This window comes from Pogoniulus pusillus, chromosome 16, assembly GCF_015220805.1.
Source record: "Pogoniulus pusillus isolate bPogPus1 chromosome 16, bPogPus1.pri, whole genome shotgun sequence".
In the NCBI taxonomy this organism is placed as follows: domain Eukaryota; kingdom Metazoa; phylum Chordata; class Aves; order Piciformes; family Lybiidae; genus Pogoniulus; species Pogoniulus pusillus.
This window is the reverse complement of record NC_087279.1, coordinates 8,543,083-8,559,248: the sequence shown is the minus strand read 5'-3', so window position 1 is coordinate 8,559,248 and position 16,166 is coordinate 8,543,083. Positions and strand designations below refer to the sequence as shown.

Here is a 16,166-nt window from a genome sequence, read left to right as displayed (position 1 = left end):
GGGAGAAATTCTTTGCAGTGAGGGTGGGGAGATACTGGATCAAGTTGGCATGGGAGGTTGTGGATGCCTTCTGCCTGGAGGTGTTCAAGGCCAAGGTGGACAAGGTCTTGAGCAATTTGATGTAGTGGGAAGAAGTCCCTGACATGGGCTATAACTAGACAATATTTAAGGTCTTTTCTAATCCAAACCGTTCTGTGATTTGGTTCTACCTGGTCAGTGTGCCATGAAGATGTGGAAGGCAAGTTATACAGAGTGTAAAACCAAAGTGAGATGGTGATTATGACTGGTTGGGATTTCCTTGGCAGGCTGCTTTTCATCGAACCCGTTTGCTAAATATCAAAGCCTTTCAGCTCTGACTGAATAAGGGGGTAGGGAAGAGGTGCTTGTCTGGGTTGTGTGGGGTTTTTTAATGGGAAGTGTGGATGTTTGGCTTTTAACAGCTGCTGTTGGAGTACTTCTAAGTCTTAACATGTGGCTGCCAAAACTGATGACATCCACACTTGAAATGAGCATTGTCTCACGGCAGTACAGCCAGCCAGCACATTCTTCAGCCTTCAGATTGAAGTTCTGTGATTACACAGACATGGAAGTCTTTGGGACTTAGCCTGTAGCTAAAGCAGAGTTGTGTCAAAGACCTCCTGTGCTGGTGACGTTTCTGATCTACTTTTCCATGCCTGTAGAATGAATCAATTCTGCTTGGTTATGAAGACACTGCATCTCCTGCTGCTTAGTACTGTGACGCTTCACTGCTTTATCATGTTCTTTATCATACTGCTTCACTGCATTCATACTCTAGGAATGGTTTGAGTTGGAAGGAACCTTTAAGATCTAGTTTCAACTACTCTGCCATGGGCAGGGACACCTTCCACTAACTAGACCAAGCTGCTCAAGGCCTTGTCCAGCCTGGCCTTAAACACCTCCAGGGAGGGGACATCCATGACCTCCCTGGACAACTTGTTCTACTGTCTTCTCAAATGATTTTGGGTGTCTGATCTCTGAGAATTAGCTTTTTCTGACAAAACCTAATAGGATTTGAAAACTGAGGAATACCAAGGTGTCACTTGAGAAAGCAGAAAACTATTCTGAGATGTCTCTTCCATCTTTCTCTAGAGAATAGTAAAGAATCTACCTGAAAAAGCAGAAAACTATTCTGAGATGTCTCTTTCATCTTTCTCTAGAGACTAGTAAAGAATCTTTCTGCTGCTCCTTCAGGTGTCTGCTGTTCCAAAGCAGTTTGGAAATCCTGGGGATGTGGAAAAATCAAACCTGCGGTTTCACTGTTCTGTTATGCCTTTTTCACTCACACTAAAGCATCTCCTCATTCATTGTGAAGACCAGAGAGGAGCCTTCTCTGGGAGTATGGTGCTTTTCATGGATCTGGTGGATTGCCCAGATCAGGAAGGGAACGAGACAAACGTATAAGGCTGTTTTCTGTGGACAGGGCTTTCTGAAGGGATAGCACTGTCTGGAAAGGGACACTGTATTAAAGTTGCTGGAAGGAATGGAATAAATTTTCACTGAAAACCAGTCCTCCCAGTTTGGTCTTTAGACCAGCTGCAAAGGATCAATGTAATCACTCCCCTGAGGGTGAGGTCTGTGGGTCTGTGCGCAGTGGAACAGGCAGCTGTAGGAGTTCAAACAGTGGGGGGAAGACCTCATTGCTCTTTACAAGTCCCTGAAAGGAAGTTGGAGCCAGGTGGGGCTTTGGTCCTCCTGGTAACAAGTGATAGGACGAGAGAAAATGGCCTCGAGGGGAGGTTTAGGTTGAACCTTAAAATTCTTCAGGGAAAAGGTTTCTAACATTGGAAAGTGCTGCGCAGGGAGGTACTTGAATCCCCATCCCTGCAGGTGTTTCGGAGACACAGAAACGTGCTGAGGGCCGTGTTTTAGCCCCAGACTTGGCAGAATTAGAGCATATTTTGACTCGATGATCTTAAAGATCTTTTTCAATCCAAACAATTCTGTGGCTCTGCAAAGGGCACTTTGGATGCCAGCCTGCCCGAATGCTGTGCGGCAAGGCTGGAACGGGATACATGAAAAACACTTCTCCATTCATAAGTGCCGAAAATATGCATATGGGAGAATACAAAAGCGAGTTTACTGCCTTTAGTATTAGTTGTTACCACACGGTGAACCGCCAGCGCTGCATTACTACTGCAGCAGGCGAGCGCTGGAGCTCTTGTCCGTTGTGGCTGACTCCCGTACAGGGGCAGCTGAAGCAGAACCGGAGAGATGCCGAGATTTCGAGCGAAATGCTTGGAGGCTTCACGTTTTTAGGAGGAAGAAAAGGGGAACCAAACAACAAGCGGCTCGGCGGCACCTTCCCGCCCAGCCCTGCCGCACGGCGCATGCGGAGCGGAGGAGGCGGGAGGCGGGAGCGGAGGAGGCGGGAGCCGAGGCCCGCGGTCGTTTCCGGGCGGCGGCCGCGTCTCCTTCCGGGGCCACCGCGGCGGGGCGGGCGGCATCGGCGTTGTGTTGCGGAAGGAACTTGCAGGTCCGCAGCACCGTCAAGCGCCATGGTAAGTGCGGGGAGGCTGGGGTTTCTGCTGGCGCTTTTGCCTAGCGATGGGGCTCCGCAGGGAGTTGTCCCGCTGTGCTGTCGGTCGCCCCTCCGCCGCCTCGGCCGGGCTGGCGCTAGTGTCCGAGCGCTCCTCTCAGGTGCTGAGAAGCGGGGCGGCGGGCCGTGAGGTGCTGCCGGGGGCCGTCAGTAACAGCGTGTCCGTTTTCTCTGTTCCAGGCTCGAAATGCGGAAAAGGCCATGTAAGTATGGCTGGGGGTGTCTGGCTGGGGTGGGCGCTTCAGCACAAGCGCCGCCAGCTGTGGCCGTGGAGCGCAGCTCCCGGGGCGTTCCAGGGATCAGGCTGTGCTATCCTCGGTTACCTGTGAAGCAGAACGGTCGTGCTCCTGTGTTCTACTGCCTGGGACTCTGTCTCTGGATTCGGAGATACCTCTGCTGTGCCTCCCAACCAGTGGCACTTGCTGGGCAGCCTGGTTTCAAAGCGTTGGGAGCTTGGTAGTGCATTTCAGTGCTTAGCTGCGTGCGTTCCTGTGGTCTGCAGGTAGTGGGAGTAGCAGGAATGCAAACGAGTACCCAAGTGTACCTGCTGTTTAGCTATGCTGGGGGTGCCACCAAGACCACTGCAGGAGACAAACTACAGCAAATGCTAAATGTGGTCAAATACGTTTTAATGAGACCCGTTATGGTTTTGGAGAGTCACAATTTTGGAAAAGAGATGCCAGACTACGTGGCAGTCTGTCAGAATTGATTCAAGTAAATGGTTAGGGGTTTTAAGCACCTTTGCTAGGAGAGCAGGCTGAGGGAGCTGGGGTTGTTCAGCCTGGAAAAGAGGAGGCTCCAGGGAGGCTTAATAGCAGCCTTCCAGTACGTGAAGATACAAGAAGGATGGAGGCTCCCGTACCTGAAGGCTACAAGAAGGATGGAGAGAGACTGTTTGGAAAGGCCTGTGATGATGGGATGAGGGGCAGTGGCTTCAAACTAGAGAAGAGCACGTTTAAACTGGGTGTTAGGAACGAGTTCTGCACTATGAGGGTGGTGGAACACTGAAACAGGTTGCCCAGGGAAGTGGTTGAGGCCCTGTCTCTGGAGATGTTCAAGGTGAGGCTCCACAGCACCACATCACTGACTGCTGCTCTCTGCTGAAGCTTTATTTCTCTTGAGCTTTGCTGCTAAAATCTATTATGCTGGCATTTGATAAGCAGGAAAATTGGCTTCTTATCAAAGTTTATATTAATCTCAGAAATTAACCACTGAGGCTTCTAGTGTTAAAGAGATGTCACTGTCTGGAAGATTAAGTCAATTAATATGTTGAACCCTTTGTTTTCTACAGGCTGCAATTATGTCCATAATCAACATTCAGAGCAGAACTTGCTCCTGGCCAAATGTGGATTACTCAAAGTAAATCTGCTTCTTTTGTTTCCTTTAGGACGGCCTTAGCAAGATTTCGACAAGCTCAGCTTGAGGAGGGAAAAGTTAAGGTATGATGTAAAAATACTAAAGCTTTGTTAGCTCTCCCAAAGAGTGGAGTGAAAGCCATGTTCAGAGCTGTGTGACAGTTGCCAGGTCCTTTGTACAGGTCCCCTGTAGGAGTGTGGCATTAGTCCTCTGGAAAACACCTGAAGCAGAGACCGAATTTCACAGCGAATACAAAACAGAAATGGCAAATGGAGTTTTCTTAAATCTTTTTAAATGGTTATTTAGTTATATATGAGTATGTTTGATGTCCTTCTTGTGCCTCCCAACATGAACTGTTGGAGTGGGTCCAGAGGAAGCCACAAAGATGATCTGAAGAACCTCCCCTATGGGGCCAGGCTGGGAGAATTGAGGCAGTTCATCCTGGAGAGGAGAAGGCTCTGGAGAGAACTTAGAGCAGCCTTCCAGTACCTGAAGTGAGCTACAGGAGAGCTAAAGAGGGTCTTTTTACCAAAGCATTGAGTGACAGGATGAGGGTCAACGGGTTTGAGGGTGGGGAGACACTGGAAGAGGTTGCCATGGGAGATTGTGGATGCCCTTCCCTGGAGGTGTTCAGCATCAGGTTGGATGAGGCCTTGGGCCAGTGGGAGGTGTTGCTGCCTATGGCAAGGACATGGGAACTACGTGATCTTTAAGGTCCCTTTCAACTCAAGCCATTCTATGATTCCATGTTTCAGAGGTGTGTGGGCTTGGCTACTGAGACAAAGGTGAAAACTAAACACCACTTAATATTTTTTTCTGTAATGTAGGTAGACTATGTAGTAACCAAGCTACAATAAAGCTTGTTACTTTAGCTGTAGTAAAGCTGTAAATATAAGCTAAAGCATGCTGGGTAGAAAATGAAAATCACTTTTGAGGCTGAAGTTCTCTCTTTCTGGGACTACTTACGCAAACTGGTGCTCATACACATAGTTTTTTCTGACAGTAATCATGCGGTTTGTTTGGAGCTCTTCCCAGAAGAGGTAGAGAATCCTTCTCAGTCTTGTTTATTGATATATTGTGACAAAACAGTAACCATGAAACAGAAGACCTTCAGGATCACTGTGAACTCGAGACTTGCATGAGACATAACATTAGCACGTTGTTAGCCCATCACATGGTAGCTGTGTATTTTTTCATCATTGTCTTCACTGTCCTGCAGTTTTGGTTTTGTTTTGGGTTTTGTTTTTTTTTTGGTTGGTATGAGATTGACCTAAAAATGCACTCAGCAACTTCATAAGTTATGAAACCTCATCACTGTGGTGAAAGAGAGTGCCCCAAACCCACACAGAACCGTAAAGATGGTTCCAAACTATCTCTGGATACTCCTGGATTTTTTTTTCCTGAGTCATAAATCACATTGCAAGAATATTTATGTGGTTTGGTTTGGAAGGGACCTTAAAGATCACCTATTTTCAACCCCCTGCCACAGGCAAGGACACCTCCTAGTAAAGCAGATTAACTAAGGCCCCACCTAACCTGGCTTGGAACACTTCCAGGCTTTGAGCCTGTACAACTTCATGCTGACAAAATCACAGAGTGCCAAATTGGAAGGGACCACTAGGATCCTCTGGTCCAGCCCATCTAGGTAACAGTGTATTTTTAAATGAGCTGGCCCAGCACCCTGTCAAGCTGTCTTAAAACTGTCCAGTGTAAGAATCCACTGCTATCCTTGGGAGATTATTCCAGTGTCTAGCTGTTCTCGTGGTGAGCTTCTCAGTACTGCTTTCTGTCCATTCTCTACCCAGATGGGATTTGTTCTTAGGACCTTGCACTTGGCTTTGTTGGACTTCATGAGGTTGCATGGCCTCACCTCTCCATGCTGTCCAGGTCCCTCCTCTCCAGTGTGTCAGCTGCACCACACAGTTGAGTGTCACTGGCAAATCCTCTGATGGTGCCTCCATCCCACTGCCTGTCTTGCTGTGAGAGATGTTGACAGTGGTCCTAGTACCATCCCCTGAGGAACACCACTCTCCACTGCTCTCCCCTTAAACATCAAGCCACTGACCCTCACTCTTGGAGTGTAGTCATCACAGGGCAACTCCTTCACCAAGTGGTCCACCCATCAGATCAGTAACTTTGACCAAGACCCCCTTTTGGACAGACTTACAGTCTTTAATCTGGGGTAACTGACATAGGAATTCTGGAAGCTGAGGTGTCCTGTGTTTGTACCTTAACAAATGATGTTTTACAATGAGTGTGAGCAAGATGAAACAATAAAGTGGAAACTAACAGCCTGGGGAAGCTGTAGTGAGAAAGATTCCATGAATAAGATGGTTCCTGGTATATTTTGTAAGGAAGGATTTTTAGTGTGTAACTGGAAGATTTGTGGAAGTACTGTAGGGAAAGGGAGAAAATAACAGCACACAGAGTGCTAGAGTTAAGGTGAAGTGTTTGTGTAAGCAAGTCAACAGAAGGTAAAGGTTGAGAAAAGGTGTCTGGACAGATTGTGGTTAGGAGAGTACAAAATAAAGTCATCTAGGGGGGTGTGGAAATTTACATTTTTATGGTAGTAACAATTGAGAAAGAAAGGCCTAAACTTAAGAGCTACTTGGAAGAGAGTGGATCTTAGATGCTTGTTTATTAAAAATGATCTAATTTGCCCTAAATGGAGCATTATTTGTACTGGAGAAGATCCTGGGGTGTTTTGAACAAACAAGTGACAGCTTCTTTTTGCAATCAGGTGGATTTTAGGTAGATTTTTGTATCCTGTGGTAGTTACATTTGACAAGGCTGTAAATTGCTGCCGTCTTCCACCTAGGAAAAATCAGTGGGCTTGGTACCATAGGTTGGGATTAATCAAGTGGGAAAGTTTGTGTGTGGGATTAATCAAGTGGGAGAGAAGTGCTGTGAGTGTTGAACACATTGATGTTATAACGTCATGCTGTGGTCTCTGTCCAACAGGAGCGCAGACCCTTCCTTGCTTCGGAGTGCAATGAGCTGCCTAAGGCTGAGAAGTGGAGGCGGCAGGTAACGTGTCTGATTCTGCACTGGCTGGAACTTCATCTCCTCCTATTTAGCCTGCTTACAGAGGCTTTGCAGTATGCAGACAGTGTAATCACAGAATCATTTAGATTAAAAGATCATTTAGGCTGGAAAATCTTCTCTGGAAAGGCTTTGGATGTGTGGGCCGTGGAAGTCATGCTGTACTGCTTCATGTTTGGGCAGGTAATGGGATGGATATTTCAGAGCTGTTGGTAGTCTGGGGAGGTTGGTGACTGCCTCCCATGTGCCAGGTACATGGTGAGTTATGCACCCTGTATTCCCATTAGAGCAGTCTGGTATTGCCAGTGGGAGACTGAGATGTTTCCTCTTGGTATTGAAGGCTACGATCACAGAGCTGAAGCATGTGCCATATAGAGACAGGCTGTGAGAGCTGGGACTGTTCAGCTTGGAGAAGAGAAGGCTCCAGGGAGACCTTAGAGCAGCCTGCCAGTACGTGAAGGAGGCCTACAAGAAAGCCGAGGAAGGGCTTTTTAGAAGTGCTTGTAGTGATGGGACAGGAATGGCCTTGAGCTGGAAGAGGGGAGATTTAGACTGGAGAATAGGAAGTTCTTTCCACTGAGGGTGGGGAGATGCTGGAACAGGTTGGCCAGGGAGGTTGCAGATGCCCCCTCTCTGGAAGTGTTCAGCGCCAGGTTGGATGGGGCCATGAGCAGCCTGGGCTAGCGGGAGGTGTCTCTGCTTATGGCACAGGGGCTGGAATTAGATGACCTTTAAGGTCCTTTCCAATCCAAGCCACTCTGGGATTCTGTCACACAGTTCACCACATGTATAAAGCAGGTCACCAAGTTGCCTAGAGCCATGTCCAACTGAGAGTTTTGAGTATCTTTGGGGATTTGGACTCCACAGCTTTTTGGGGTTCTTGTCCCAGTGTTTTGTAACCTTCTTAATGACTTTTCCCTCCTGGAATTTAATCTGAATTTGCCCACTTCCAACTTTGTTCTTGCTACTTTTTCCTCTTGCCATGTACCTTTTGAACAGTGGCTCTGCCTTCTCTGTACCCTCCCTTAGGTAATTGAGGACAGCAATGTGTTAGTCCCTTTTTGTCTTCCCTCAAGGTGAATCAAACCCAGTTCTCTCAGCTTTTCTCTGTACTGCTCATGTGCCCTTGCCCTCATCACATACACTGCTGTAAAAATATTTCCCTGGTTTTAAGCTGAGGTATATTTGTGTCTGAATAAAATCTTTGTCAATAGTTGAAATTACAGGCTCAGGTCTATTTTCTGGATCAAAAACCCCAACTTAGAAATTGAGTCTTTGTAGGTTTTGGGTTTTTATTTAGCCTTTCCTTAACATTTTCAGTGTTTTCTTGGGGGATTGGGATTTTTTTTTTGAGGAATTCACTTCTTTATTCTTTTTTAACCAGATCATTGGGGAGATTTCCAAGAAAGTGGCACAGATTCAGAATGGTGAGATTTTTCTTTCTGATTTTTCTATTGTTTTGAATCTCCCCTTCTAAGCAGTTACAGTAAAGATAACATTCCATGTGAATTATTCTGTTCCCATTGCATGAATTCTGGAATGATTCTGGTGCTTCCAGCAAGCTGCCTAATTTATTTGTTTTTTTCCCCTTGAACAGCTGGATTAGGTGAATTCAGAATTCGGGACCTGAATGATGAAATAAACAAACTTCTGAGGGAGAAAGGGCACTGGGAATTCAGAATAAAGGAGCTAGGAGGTCCTGACTATGCTGTAAGTACAGATGATTTAGTACTACATGGTGGTTCTACTTACAAGAAAAGTCAGTAATGAGAAAAATCCATGCAGTGTTTAGTCAACCATGTATTAGTTGGCCAGTGTTTGTTAGAGAGGAACTTAATTCAACCCCTAAAAATGTTAGGTTGTGTTAGAAGAAATGTTTGTTTCCCTGATGAGCAAATCAGTTGGTGTTCATTTGGAACACCAACTCAAGGGGTCTTGCCATCCTGGTAAGAGTTTGCAGCCATGGTCTGAGTTTTTTACCTATTGGTAAGCACTGTTTTGCTGTGCTGTACTCAGTCTGTGGAAAGGTTCTCATCTAGTTACTGCTGAAAGTAGAATGATGACACCATCTTTCATGTGCTAAAACATCAGAAGTGTGTTTCCTGTCACATTCAGTGGCACTTGTTTCTTAGATACCTGTTTATCTAAATATTAATGCAGGTAATGGGACAGGTTTAGGTATTTGTGAGGGGTTGTGTGGACGTTTTGAATGTCTGGTTAGTAGTAAAAATAACAACCTGTATAAAAATGAGCTGAAAAATTACCTCTGGGCTAGCTTGAACTAGTATAAAATATTTCCCTTCTCAGCCCTTTAACTTACTAAGATGCTCAGAAAATACAAGACTTAAACAATTCACTCTGTCTGTTTTCCAGAGGATTGGACCAAAGATGTTAGATCACGAAGGGAAAGAAGTTCCTGGAAACAGAGGTTACAAATATTTTGGAGCTGCAAAGGATTTACCAGGAGTTAGAGAGCTTTTTGAAAAGGAGCGTAAGTAAATAACAGCTCTTCCCAGACATGCATCTGCCCAGTAGTACTGCTGGAGTTGAAGGGCCACTCTGGTACGTGGGGAATACCATGTGCCTGTGCCTTAGGTTTGCTAAAGGAAATGCTCAATACAGGAGCACAGGGTGTTAGGGGTTGGAAGGGACCTCTGGAGGTCTGCCAAAGCACGACCAGAGAATCTAGCACAGGTCACACAGGAACACAACCCGAAAGGGCTGGAAAGATCTCCAGAGAAGGAGATTCCACAACCCCTCTGGGAAGCCTGTTCCAGTTCTCTGGGACCCTTCTGGTAAAGAAGTTCTTCCTCCTGTTGAGGTGGAACTCCCTGTGCTGCAGTTTCCATCCATTGCCCCATGTCCTGTCCTAGGGCACAGGTGAGCAGAGGCTGTCCCTTCCTTCCTGACCCCCAGTGCTCAGATACTGATAGACATTGATCAGATCCCCTCTCAGTCTTCTCCCCAGTCTAACCAGCCCCAGGGCTCTCAGCCTTTCCTCATCAGGCAGTGCTCCAGTCCCTTTAGCATCCTTAATCATATGAGTAATTAAAATCTATTTGTTTGGGTAAAGAACTGTGATGGCTGTTGACCTGTTTGGTGGTTGTAGTTGCTCTGAGAGCTGGGAATGCAGAGCAAGCTGTTGGGATGGACCTGGATGAATGACAGTTGTGTTCTTTCAGCCCTCCCACCACCTCGGAAAACTCGAGCTGAGCTTATGAAAGCCATTGATGCAGAATACTATGGCTACAGGGATGAAGAGGATGGTATTCTTGAGCCACTGGAACAAGAACATGAAAAGAAAGGTATGTGACACTCCAAACCTCCATAAAGCTGTGTAAATGCAAATGACACCAAGTAGAGGGGGAGTGTGAGCGTGCTGGAAGGTAGGAAGACACTTCAGAGAAACTTGGCCAGGCTGGATGGATGGGCTGAGGCCAACAGGATGAGGTTTAACAAAGTGAAGTACAGGAACCTACATTTTGGTCACAATAACCCCATGCAGACTGGGGGGATGAGCAGCTGGAGCACAGCCTGGCAGTGCTCTGGATCTGGGAGTGCTGGGAGACAACTGGCTGGACATGAGCCAACAGTGTGCCCGGATGGCACAGAAGGCCAATGGCATCTTGGCCATTCAGTAGGACCAGGGATGTCATTGTGCCCTGTGCTGGCACTGGTGAGGCCTCACCTCGAGCACTGTGTGCAGCTCTGGGGCCCTCACTGCAAGAGAGATGCTGAGATATTGATGTTTATCCATGACTCTTAGAGTCTAAAATGGACCCAAATTAAGGTGTGGCAAATACCACACTTTCACAAGTGGATTTAGCTGAGATATTGATATATTTTATTAGATACTGCATCAAGGTTCTACTGTAACTGTGCTACTAAAGTAGAGGGCTTCAGCAAGAAGTTTGTTGGGAAAGCTTTGGAAGTAGGACCATGCTGCTTTACCTGGCTGTCAGATACACCTCACCATTTCCCTTGGCTCATCAGTTATAGCAGAAGCAGTGGAAAAATGGAAAAGGGAGCGAGAAGCACGACTTGCAAGAGGTGAGGAAGAGGAGGAAGAGGAAGAAAATATCTATGCTGTCGCTGAGGAGGTATGTGATGGCTAAAGTGATGTAGAACTTCATGAGTCTTCTGCTATGCTGTCATGGATGTAGAACCTGTCTGCGTTCATAGCCTTGCCAAGAACATTGCTGCTGCATTCTGCTTTTCTCTGCCTAACAGAGGGAGAACTGTGGTTGTTTAGATTGAAGAAAAAGCAGCTGAGCAGAGACCATCTACTCCTGTTTCAAAGAGGCAGAGATGTGGTGCTGAGGGAAGTGGTTTAGCTTTAGACATGGTAGAGTTAAGAGAACGGTTGGGGTCAATGATCTTACAAAGTAGTTTTGGTTGGAAAATTCCTTTGATGTGATGATTCTCTAACTTAAAACTGCCTCTGTTTAGTAAGGGTCAGAAGTAGACGACTATGCTGGCTCCAACCTTGGAGAGTGGTGAAAGCTGGCAGCTAGCAAAGACTTCTTACTGGAGTGAGAATCAGCTGAGGCCATGTTTGATTTATCTGTCACTGCCTGGGCTGCTGGTGTTTGTAAGGTGCTGAGTTATTAACACTGCTCAGTCTTGCTTCTAAGTGCAACCCACAACAGGAACGGCACAAGTAGCATACAGTACATTTTGTGCTGTCTGTGCATAGCAAAGCCAAGGGTTGACAGAGTCTTGTTCTCAGTTGAATCCTGATGCAGCAAGGCTTTACTGCTGCTGAAGTCACTCTACTGCTCCTCTATTCAGTCTCCTCCCTCGTTGCCAAATTAGGGCCTTGTCTAGAGTGCTGTATCCAGTTTTGGGCTCCCTAGTTCAAGAGAAATGGAGAACTGCTGTAGAGTGTCTAGGGGAGGGCTATGAGGATAATTAGGCAGGGGAATAGAACATCTCTATGAGAAAGAAAGGCTGAGACCTGGGGCTGTTTAGTCTGCAGAAAAAGCAGCTTGAGAGGGGATCTCCTCAATGTTTACAAGTACCTCAAGAGTGGGAGCCAGAAGAACAGGGTCAGACTCTTTTCAGTGGTGCTCAGTGGCAGGGTAAAGGGTGCAAACTGGAACCCAGGAGGTCCCATCTGAACAAGAGGTGAAACTTAGGTGTGAGGGTCCTAGAGCCCTGGAACAGGCTGCGCAGAAAGGTTGTGGAGTCTCCAGTTCTCCAAACCTGCCTGGTATGTTCCTGTGTGGCCTGCCCTAGGTGGGGGTGAGGTGAGGATGTTGGACTCCCAATGCAAGTGCGGGAAGTTGAGGGACATTGCCATTGCCTTCTGGCTTCTGTGAAAGTGCTACTGGAAAGTACTTCTTTCACAGTCTGTACTTAAGAGATTTTACCACAAGAATAAAAAGGAGATACCCCATAAAGTAAATGTGATTGTTCCCTCAATGCATTGGTTTATATGTATTATCTCAGGGTTCCTAAGTCCAGCTCTTGCATGTGAGAGCAAAGCAATACAGAGACTTGCAGAGAAGAGGTTCTTACATTTTTGAAGCCTTTGTTTTCTTCTTGGTTAGCTGGCTCTTCTTTTGTTTACAGCTTTGCTATGGCAGTCAGAGATGTGGAAAAGCAGGGAATCTAGCTTTACATTCATGCCTACACCGCAGCAGAGGCAAAGCCTTGTGAAGAATGCACAAAGTCATTCTGAGAATGTCAAGGAGTAGGGTGTGAACATGGTGTCTGTCACATGCCTTTGTACTTGGTCTTATTCCCCAACTTCTTGTGTAGCTTTGGTCATGCTCTGTCTGGTTCCCTGTGGCAAAGTAAGTGGAAAAAAATAGGAGGAGGGATTTTTATAGTCTCTTTAGAAAGTAAACTTGATGTTGTGGCTTAATTTTGGTTTGGTTTTTTTCAGTCTGATGAGGACAGTGGCAAGGAAAAGGAAGGTGAAGAAGGTCAGCCGAAATTTATTGCACATGTTCCAGTGCCATCCCAACAGGAGGTAAGATAAAACAAAATTGAGTTGCACTCTGGCTATTGCAGGGCAGATCTGAACTTAAGGCAGGCCAGCAGTGAAAGCGTCTTTGGTTTGCTGGTTCTGGGACTGCCTGTTATTTCTGTGATCTTGACCAGCAGCTTGAGGGAGGTTCTCCTCCCTCTCTATTCTGCCCTAGTGAGGCCACCTGCAGAGCTCCCCAGTTCAAGATAGACCAGGAACTACTTGGAGAAAAGAATACATAGCAATCTTTTCTCTTTAGACAGTAGTCAGTGTATCCTTTTATCCTTTCTCAGTGGCAAATCATACCTTATGCCTAGGGGATTATGCCTTCTAGATTCCAAATTACAAGGAGCTAAGTTTCAGAATAGTTATTTTTGAGTGATGCTGTGTGCAGGTTGGACAGCTCTAACAGAGATTAGAGCACTCCTCGCAGGTTGCTGTTAGTAGATCTTTGAAGTATGTGCTTCTTAAAGTGTCGTGTTTTGCTGGCATTTCAGACCACACTTAAAGAGGCTGGTAGCTGTGGCTCACATGAAAAGCACACTCACTAAACTGTTATTTCAGGGGTGTGGAGCACTGTGGCATCACTTCACGTGGTCTGCATTTGCTAAAACTGTGCCTGAGATGACTGAAACAAAATTCAAGTGTTCTAAGAGTAAAGTGACAGCTAACATCCTTATTCAAAAGAGTAGGAGTATAGATCTGAAAAGGAGGCAGCTATTTTACTGCTGCTTTTGACTTTCATGAGCTTCATCTGAGCATTAAAAGAGATACCCCTGATTTATCCCAATTTAAATACTCCTATACTAGTGAACACCTAGCTTGCATTTTCTGTTTTCTGTGGCTTTCTTCCTCCCCTCTGAGTAGCATGCTAGGTTTCAGGAGTTCAGCTGACTTTCACCCTGTTGTATTTGCAGATTGAGGCAGCTCTTGTGCGGAGAAAGAAGATGGAGCTTCTTCAGAAGTATGCCAGTGAAACCCTCATGGCACAGAGTGAAGAGGCAAAAACACTTTTAGGACTGTAACACTGCACCAGGTTTTGTATCATGCCGCTAAAAGGAACAGGTTCCTATATTCCGTGCCAATCACGTGTAGCTCTGAAGGTCCCCTTGGGTGTTGAGAGTGAACTTGTGAAACTACATCATATTCTGCTGAAAGCAAGCTATCCTTTTGGGTTATCCAGTAGGACGACTTACACTTCAGTGACAAAGATCAAACCTAGTTCTAACCTGTCTCTGCATCTGCAGCAACAGCCTTCAGTTCTTTCACCTTGTAAAAGGGTCTGTGCGGTGGTTCCTCTTGCAGACAGAACTGCAAACTCAGCAACTCTGTCAGTCTTGATGGAAACCTGGCTGGTGTTACTGCCATTGTCTGCTGTACCCTGCCTGCAGGTGTGCACATCTTTCTAAGGTGGGCTTTTGCTGAGCTGACTGCAGAAGTAATTTATTATGCCTGGTTAGTTTACCAGAGTAGCCTAGAAACTGCCTTGGAGGCAGATTTGATGAGCAACTTGGAAGTTGGTTTGGGTTTTTTATATAACATTATGTCCAAAAGCTGTTACCCTTCTTGTGGTTGGTAACCATGCCTGGGTGAGTTCAATGCTGAATATTTCAGCAGCTACTGTAAATGCTTCCAACTGTGCAATGCCTTGTTCAGATATTTTTAGTAAAGCTTGTTTCCAGATTGATGTCTTGTTTCATTCTAGCTCAGAGGATTGTGGTATTTCCCTCATTGCAGCCAAAGAATAGGATCACGAAGAGCTGTCCACGTAGGGGTTTGAAGCTCTGCATCCCTACTGCTAAGGGCTTGAGTATCCAGTGACCAGAGACAGATTACAGAAGAGCATGTTTGGAGTCTTACAAGTGATTAACGTCATTACACAGGTCTGAATGAATGACATTTTAAATTGGACACCTGCAGACATGGAGTAGAAGTGGTGTCGAAGGAATATAGTATTTGACAACCAAGTAACCGTGTCTAGGACTATTTAGTGTTTCAAGATGTTCTTTGTATTTGCTATCTATTGTAAATAATCCAATCCAGAACAATCAAAGGTCTAAATTACAGAGGCAAGCTTTGCCTTCCTTGACAGAAATGATCAAACAAAAACACAGCTTTGAAAAAGTGGAAAGCAAGAGACAGGCCCAGAAGGAGAGGCGGTGAGATGGCCCTGTATGTTAAGGAAGGCCTCAACTATGTCGACCATGGTGATGGTGGTGGTGATAAGCTGGAATGCTTGTGGATAAGAATCAGGGGAAAGGCCAACAAAGCAGATGTTGTGATAAAGACCATGCAACCAGAATGAGGTGGTTGATGAGGTTTTCACAGGTGCCTGGGAAGGTCTTGGAATCGTATGGAAGGCTACTGTAAGGTTTCCCTGGAGCCTTGTCAAGGCTGAGCAGCCCCAACTCTCCTAGCCTGTCCCCAGAGGAGGGGTTCTCCAGCCCTCTGATCATATTTGGAGTCTTCTCCGGACCCTCTCCAACAGGTCCATGTCCTTGTGTTGGGGTCTCCAGAGCTGGGCATGTTTCCGGGTAGCTTGTGCTCTTCTGCTTCAGAGTCCTGTGCTGTGCACCATCCTGGCTTAAGCTGTGAGTGGATAACCACCCTGATTGTTCTGCTCTTTGCTTCTTTGCTGTTTCATAACAGCATTCCATTCTCTTTCATTTCATGCCAACCATGTAAGTGGTACAGACTTGAAGACACCTTCCTTATTCTTTGGTTGAGTGAAGTGCAATCACCACTGGATCAATTTCTCTCTGGAGCCTGAGACAGAGTGGTGAGGAATATTTGCTGACAGCACTAGGAATTAAGTGGATTTCTCTAATCTGCAGTAGCAGATGAGCAAGATAGAGATAGCTTTGCAGAGTATCCATTAACTAATGGTATTTTGTGCTTGTCGCTTTCAAATCTAGATGCTGGGAAATACTTTGGCAGTACAGATCTAAGGTACTGCAGTGTTTGTGTATATACTGATAGGCTTTTCCCCCCAGAGCATCGATTTCTCAGGACCCAGGAAGACCATTTGAGTTGGTATTAAAAAATGCAGTTATTTGCTTGTTTTGTGCTACTTGTTTCCTTTGGTGCTTAATGCGGCACCACCTCCTGATGCGTTGGGGTAGGGTCACACAGCAGAGCCCTTGGCCTTGCACTGCACTCCTCAGCCCTCTCATGCAACAAGGCTTGGAGCTGAAGTCTGGGTAGCTCCAATGACATTCACCAGGTTCCAGGGTGTGA

At 46.1% G+C, this 16,166-nt stretch overlaps 1 protein-coding gene across 1 annotated transcript; it reads left to right on the top strand.

Moving 5' to 3' along the window:
* The first annotated feature begins 2,373 nt into the window (after positions 1-2,373).
* On the top strand, positions 2,374-14,612 carry ISY1 (ISY1 splicing factor homolog). The gene is made up of 11 exons (XM_064156323.1): positions 2,374-2,519; positions 2,738-2,760; positions 3,945-3,996; positions 6,875-6,940; positions 8,340-8,382; positions 8,553-8,665; positions 9,329-9,446; positions 10,138-10,260; positions 10,949-11,055; positions 12,846-12,932; positions 13,847-14,612. Exons 1-11 carry the CDS (start codon positions 2,517-2,519, stop codon positions 13,952-13,954), a joined length of 843 nt encoding a protein of 280 aa, XP_064012393.1. The 5' UTR covers positions 2,374-2,516; the 3' UTR covers positions 13,955-14,612.
* Positions 14,613-16,166: the final 1,554 nt, after the last annotated feature.

What these genes read in the sequence shown, in the direction of transcription:
- ISY1 (XM_064156323.1), top strand. An exon ending in AGTGGCACAGATTCAGAATG is followed by an intron (nt 8,383 to 8,552) that starts GTGAGATTTTTC and finishes CCCCTTGAACAG; the next exon opens with CTGGATTAGGTGAATTCAGA. An exon ending in TCTATGCTGTCGCTGAGGAG is followed by an intron (nt 11,056 to 12,845) that starts GTATGTGATGGC and finishes GGTTTTTTTCAG; the next exon opens with TCTGATGAGGACAGTGGCAA.